Source organism: Ylistrum balloti, unplaced genomic scaffold (assembly GCF_031769215.1).
Source record: "Ylistrum balloti isolate Yb309-2 unplaced genomic scaffold, AGI_CSIRO_Ybal_v1 Utg370744, whole genome shotgun sequence".
In the NCBI taxonomy this organism is placed as follows: domain Eukaryota; kingdom Metazoa; phylum Mollusca; class Bivalvia; order Pectinida; family Pectinidae; genus Ylistrum; species Ylistrum balloti.
In genome coordinates, this window is record NW_026782438.1 from 595,409 (window position 1) to 602,123 (window position 6,715).

The window sequence follows — 6,715 nt, forward strand, 5'->3', positions numbered from 1 at the left end:
ACTTCGGTAATGGTACGCGTCGTAATAATACCATGAAATGACAAACATCTTCAACTATTGAATCGTTTCATTTATAATAGGATTTTCATTGAAAAACCCACACAAACATTACGAGTAGCTTGAATACCGACGTAAATACGAAACCCTACTTAGAACCACGAATCAATTGAAAAGAACAAAATTAGTGCAAGAAAGTTAATGGGAAGACAAATGAATAAATAAATAAATAAAAATACAAAGAGACAGAGGAATGGGGACTTTAAGATGAAGTTTTTGTCAAAGTAAGCGTCTTCTGTTTTATTTCAGTTCCCGAAAGGCAAGTTAAGCAAACTCAGTCGAAACAATACCATGTTCCCAAAATGGGAATTGAGTTAAAATCCAATAAAGGAGAAGTCGACTGATACGATATTGGTCAGAAACATTTAATTTCAACAACGCTGAACAAGTGAGATGTTATATTGTGTGGCCCGGAAATGAATGTCATTTAAATTAAATAGGTATACAGATATATGATAAAAGAAAAGATATCACGTAATAGCAACTTATCAACAGAATCTTAATTAAAAATAAACAAACTATGAATAAACGAATAATTGACATGATGAATCATAACCAAGTATAAGATTATAAGATGAAAATCAAAGTCCCTTTGCGAATGAAATAAAGACAAACAGCAACAAAATCACAAGCCCCCAAAGGAAAATAGAATATTTCTCAATGAGAACATCTTGTACAGAAATATAGCATCTTACACGAGTTTTCCGTTTATGTAAGAAACTATGAAAAGATTAAATGTTTTTTTATTTTAGTTTAGCTTTGCGATATCAGCGTGTTTTCTTTCAGACAAACGGAATAAAGTGTAACCTTGAATATTGAAGAATGGTAGTAATAGTACAAAGACGACTACTCCTGACTACACTTTTTTTCTAAAAACAAAAACCAGTCAATTCAATGGGAATTGTTTGAGCGTTTAACACACTCTTGTATCAGACACATTAACATAATTTTCTCTTTTATCACTTACCTGTTTTAATAGTGTTATGTCCTATTTCAAAACTTCATGTTTAATATTCAAATTCGTCGATGGGTGGACTAGCAGTCCAACAAAACTGTAGAGAAAGATTTTATGTCAATTGTCACGTTATCATTTCAGTTCTTAACCTTTGTACGTGTACGCCTATTATTCGACAACACCACTGGCAGATACGACAAACAGATTTGTCATGTGACGTACCAACCAATAATGTAGGGTTGGCTATCACTGTGAAAACTTTGATAGAATGCTTGGCCTACGCACAGCAAAGGTATGGAGACGATGGTGTGGTGACATTCAACGTCACTACCGGTTTATGTATAACTCCTGATAATTCCACAACGCCCAATGCAGTTGGTCGCCTTTATGAAAAAGCCAGTTCACCAGTGGATGTTGACGACCCCATACCAGGTAAGCCATGCTTATTATTAAGTTCTTAGATACGATAATACTATGTAATGATCATTTTCATAACTTGTTCGTTTATAGATAAATAAACTTTTTTCAACTTAGAGATTCAATAAATGTAATGCTTTAAGATATATTTGTTTAAAAAGTTTTGAGGTGTTACTTGGATTTCACTTCTGATTGTCAAAATCAATAAATGAATAAATAAGTGTCATCCCTGATCCAAATTCCGGTTGAAAGATTTATGTCGACAAATCCCGGATTTATTTCTTCCTTTGTCCACCATGAATTTGGCTAAAATAAGCTACATTTTATGTCACTGAAGTATAGATACAATGCAACTGCTTTTGTGTCAACGTCCTTAACGAAATCTAATTATTGTACATCATTATCTAATTAACTTTGATGTTGCGCTTTAATCGATAAGCTTGTTCGATCAGGATAATATATGTCAGGTATTCTCAAAGAGATATTGTTAATCGTTAAAGAAAATCCAAGCTGATGACTTGCAGAAATTGATACGCCTTACCTTTGATGTCTTGAAATCACGTATAGATTTGCGTAAGGCGTTAATTTGCAGCGAAAAAATAGTAAGCAGGCAGTTGTATTCACATTGCAATAAACATACAAAAAGGACAACATTATCATTATACAGATAAACATAGCAATTAAGTAGAAGTGCGAGCGTCTTCAATAACCATATTTTAATCTTCTCAAAATGGCTCTTCAGAATGACAAATTGACATATACGTACTAAGTTGTATTTATTGTATTTGGTGCTCATGACCGATTGAACGGTTGTATCGTCATGCTGCCCAGTCAGGCTAAAAACTTGAAAGTGGATTCAAAGACATATGAAAGGAAATGACATACGTTATACAAGCTAATGTTGTCCTATTATTCCATGTTAAAAGGCATAATATGCATACATAAGAAATATTCAAATGAATTTCTCACCTCATTGCGTCCCTCGTTTATCAACACACAGTTTCATTGGGATGATGAAATGATTCTATACACAGAAAAGTCTATGAACTTTGAATAGCCAAGTAAGGAGAGAAGACAAAAAACGTTATGTTCTCGACACATGTTAAGCTGTCTGTATCATTTTCTCATCGCCTCAATTTCTTCTAAGGATAATACCGCGCTGAACAAGTTATAGAACGTTCAAACGACAGATCGAGAGGAGGAGAACGTTCGTTAGAATTTAATTTGATAGCATAGGCCCACAGAACTATTAAACTTAATTTTACATTTTTGCCGTCCTCTTTGGACTCGTCTGTGAATCTAAGAGTCAACCTTGCTGCAAATTAGAAGACGATCGAGTAAAAAACGGAATTGGTCGAAATAATTAAAAAAAATAAAATATTTTTCATGTTTTTTGAATTACGATTTCTACAGAACATCAAATTCATGTATATATTCTGAAGACTACCATTGCCTCGAATTGATTAAAATGGGATATGATGTTCAATACTTGAAGCAGATCTAACTGAGACTTCATCGAAGAGGACAGAATTAATATGTTGTTCGCGTCTCAGGAGTTGCGATTTCGATTTTATCGTTTCTTGTACCTAGCCGCATTATTCCGCTCTGCAAGAGAGAACATTTCTTAAGCTCAGCTGACAGCTAAAAATTAGCGGTCAGATGGAGCCTCCGGGATCGATTCTTGTTCCCTGAAAACTCCGTGTAAATTGGTAACTGTCTATCACATTTGTTATACAATTGTGTCGTGGGAGTCTTATCGCTTTAAAAGTAATATTTCACGAATCAAAGAAAAAAATAATCCGCTTAATTTGTTCAATAGCACGAACCTGTATAAAATAACCGAATAGAGATAACAATCTCATCAGTTGAGATATATAAAGAAATAAACATACGTAAGAAAATAGCCGCTGATCGTATTGTTCCAGGTACTTTTCATTATCATAGTATATTTCTTGTTTTGCCCATATTTTATCGATTTAAAGTTGGAATAACCTTTGTTATCTATGAATTTGTGTTCCCTTCTTTGTGATATTTCTGATAGATAATTCAATTAATGCCGGCAGGTTTTCTCGTACGAGGTGCTCGAACTGAAATGTTCATGTATGGTTTCATTTCGAACCATATAATATACTTATAGTTGGTAATTTTTGCGGGCGAATTAATTTCGCTGTATTCGTGATTATTAATGACAGCGCAAAGTTTAATACGGAACAAATATTTCACACTAGATTAAAATCTAAGAAAATGTATATTATATATTTTTATGCATAGATACCAAGCTGAAGAAATGTACGAAATTCCATTCTCATAAACATCTTCATAGTAGCCACAAGACCACAATGTTGTTTCTCATTCTATAGTGCAATCGAGTGATAAAGATTCATATGATATAGCAACTATGAAGAAATGTGAAAACAATGGATATCGTTTGAAGAAATACTTTTGATAGAAGCAAAGCCAAACTGATTCGTTTTGGATTTTTTCAATCGGAATAAAAATTATTAGATTATATTTGTATTTGCACAGTCGAGATGATCGCATCGATGAAATGTCACTCGGATATGAGAAGGCATATATTCACTGACATTAGTTCTAAATCTAATTCTCACTTGTCTTTCAGAATTTTGCCATACTTCCTGGAACATGACTTATAAAACACAAGCTGTTGGAGTAGTCGAGTATGGAGACAAGACGTTATTAATTGACATCTTAGACAAAGGTGCAGATATAAAAGTTCAGCTGGGGGAAAATTTCTTTCTTGAATCATCTTACATCTTACAAAGAGTTACAGAAAGGTGTGCCGTAGTACCATTTGTAATAGCCAAATCAGCATGGGATACTTTATTTCCGGATTCTTTCTTGAAAATAACATTAGTATGTACGAATGGGGATATTTTTATTGCCAGACAGTATATTGGGGTTGGAACAGTCATCAATTCTGGTTTCGAGAATATGGACATCACTTGGTATACAAGGTGAGATTTTGAAAGAATAAACAAAAATCTGTTATATAAACGCTTTCAAACAAATTCAAACATTAAATTAATTCATAAAGAGAGTTATCTCCCGTGCCTGATAAAACTGATAAAATGAAATAATTCATTTGATTATTTATTTATTTTTCCTAGGAAATGCATATAACGTATATACCGTATTACAATTTTAATTAATGACTAAAAACTTTCATTTCTTTCCCACGAAATATGTAAGGCAGTTTACATAAATGTACATATTTCCTTCCTGTAGCTATTCAAGTCTACACAGAAAGAGGACATCTTTATGTACTTTTATTAATTTTAAGTGGGATTATCTCCCTTATCTCATGTTGGGGAAAAATTATAAACTCACGTGTTGATTTTAAGTAAAATATCTTGGTGTACTGTTATTCATTTTAAGCGGGATTGTCTCCCTTAACACATGTGATAATTATATATGAAATTCGGGTGTGGATTTCATATGAAATATGGTCATTGAATAGTTGAAGTTGGAATAAACATATTTTTGTTTAAAATTAATTATGTATTGAAATTTATTGAAATAATTGATTTAAATACTATCAAATCCTGGATTATTTTTCAATAACATTCAACCATATTTTAATTACATTTTTCACATTGACTTCCAGTGTCTTTTCTATTGTAGAAAACTCCCTGAGGATCCTATTCAGGAAAATCCCATTTACTCCCATCAAGCAAACGGTTTGATATCAAAAGGGTCAAAGGAGACATTGGTATCAGCTGTAAAGAGAGGAAAAAGGATAAAACTTTTTGTAGATTCCCAGCTGCCATGTATAACTTCTCTACAACGTCTAGAAATAAATGCACAGATGGGTGACTGCAATATCATTGCTCAGAATATATTTCGTATAGGTGTAAAAATGTATTCCAACGCCCTATCAATCCCTTTATACTGGTGGAATGCCTTGTTTTCTACTCTAGGTGAAGTCAAAATATCTCGTTGGTACATCGGCAGTCACGTGCATAAAAGCGACACAGGAACAGCATATGATATGGCTTGGTATGTTGATGAATGTTGGGGCTTTGCTTTCATGTATTCTAATGATGGGTCAGTATTGTCAGGAAGTATAGAAATCCTGAAAGCAAATATACTAGCCGGGCGCCGAGTTCGTGTTCTCTTCGATTCATATTCAATAGAAGCTGATAACATTTTGTTATCAAACAACACCCAGGTAGTAACTGGACAGTTTTTGAACCAACTTGACACTTCATCACCTATGGTGTTCTCTGCTGGGCAGTGGAAATGGGTAAGACTATCAACAGACGGGTCAGTCATGACGGACATATATGAATTGGGGTCATCGGCTAAAATAAGTAACAGTGCCATGCTGTCATCGGCTTCCTGGTTTGTAGAGAGACGCAAATGGAGAGAGGTTTTGGTTACTTCCCCAAATGGAACAGCTTTGGTTGGTTCCAAGTCGGCGCTGGTACAGGCAGTTCGCCAAGGGTCAACGCTACGGTGTGTTGTAGTGTTTTCAAATGACGACACACTTGTATTTACTGCAGATAATATTGAAATTCACACTGATGGAAATGTCGCTGCTCAGTTGTTTAAGTACATAGAGTTTGGTGATGTAAACGACGGGATGTTCATACCATACTGGAGGATTATGCTTGTTTGCACAACGGGTAAAGTGCAAGAGTCAAGATGGACGGTCGGGGAACATGAAAAAAGAGGCGAAGTACTACACAATAGTGTTACGTCTTGGTTTGTTGATACTTGAATCCTATACAACAGATGGCACAAAGAAAATTTGGAACATGAACTCGTTAACATCATCGGGTTGTTATATATAATGGCTTCAATTTTGATACCTATGGCCGAAAGAGCAAACTCGCATTGAATGAAAGAATGAAAATCTTGATAAGTAGGTACACTAGCTCTATAATCTTATCTATTTTCATTTAATTTCTAATATAATAATTTCACGTTGACGTTAAGTATGTCTTAATTTGTGAAGAAACTTTTCGACGAAGTGTTGCAAGTGACTCTTGTTTATCTTTTATATCAATTTTATGAATATTTCCTTACGAAAACAAAGAAATCATTTTTAGTCCAAAATATGTCTTTTCCCCCTGCTTCACTAATTACTTAAACCCTCCTTCTACCCTTCGATCAATCTTTTACATACAAATTGTTATCAAACATGCTAAGTATTCTATTCCTCAAACGATAACCATGCTAGTAACCTCAAAACAGGCATATCATCTGGCGTTGAACTCGTATATCTAACGTTATATCGCACAAGAGAATGTCTTTTCCAATGAT

The 6,715-nt window shown here is 34.1% G+C and overlaps 1 protein-coding gene across 1 annotated transcript; it reads left to right on the forward strand.

Moving 5' to 3' along the window:
* The first annotated feature begins 1,083 nt into the window (after nt 1-1,083).
* On the forward strand, nt 1,084-6,170 carry LOC132558014 (uncharacterized). Its single transcript, XM_060222533.1, has 3 exons — nt 1,084-1,444; nt 4,050-4,404; nt 5,072-6,170. The coding sequence occupies exons 1-3, from the start codon at nt 1,084-1,086 to the stop codon at nt 6,168-6,170; spliced, it is 1,815 nt and encodes a 604-aa protein (XP_060078516.1).
* The last annotated feature ends 545 nt before the right edge of the window (nt 6,171-6,715 follow it).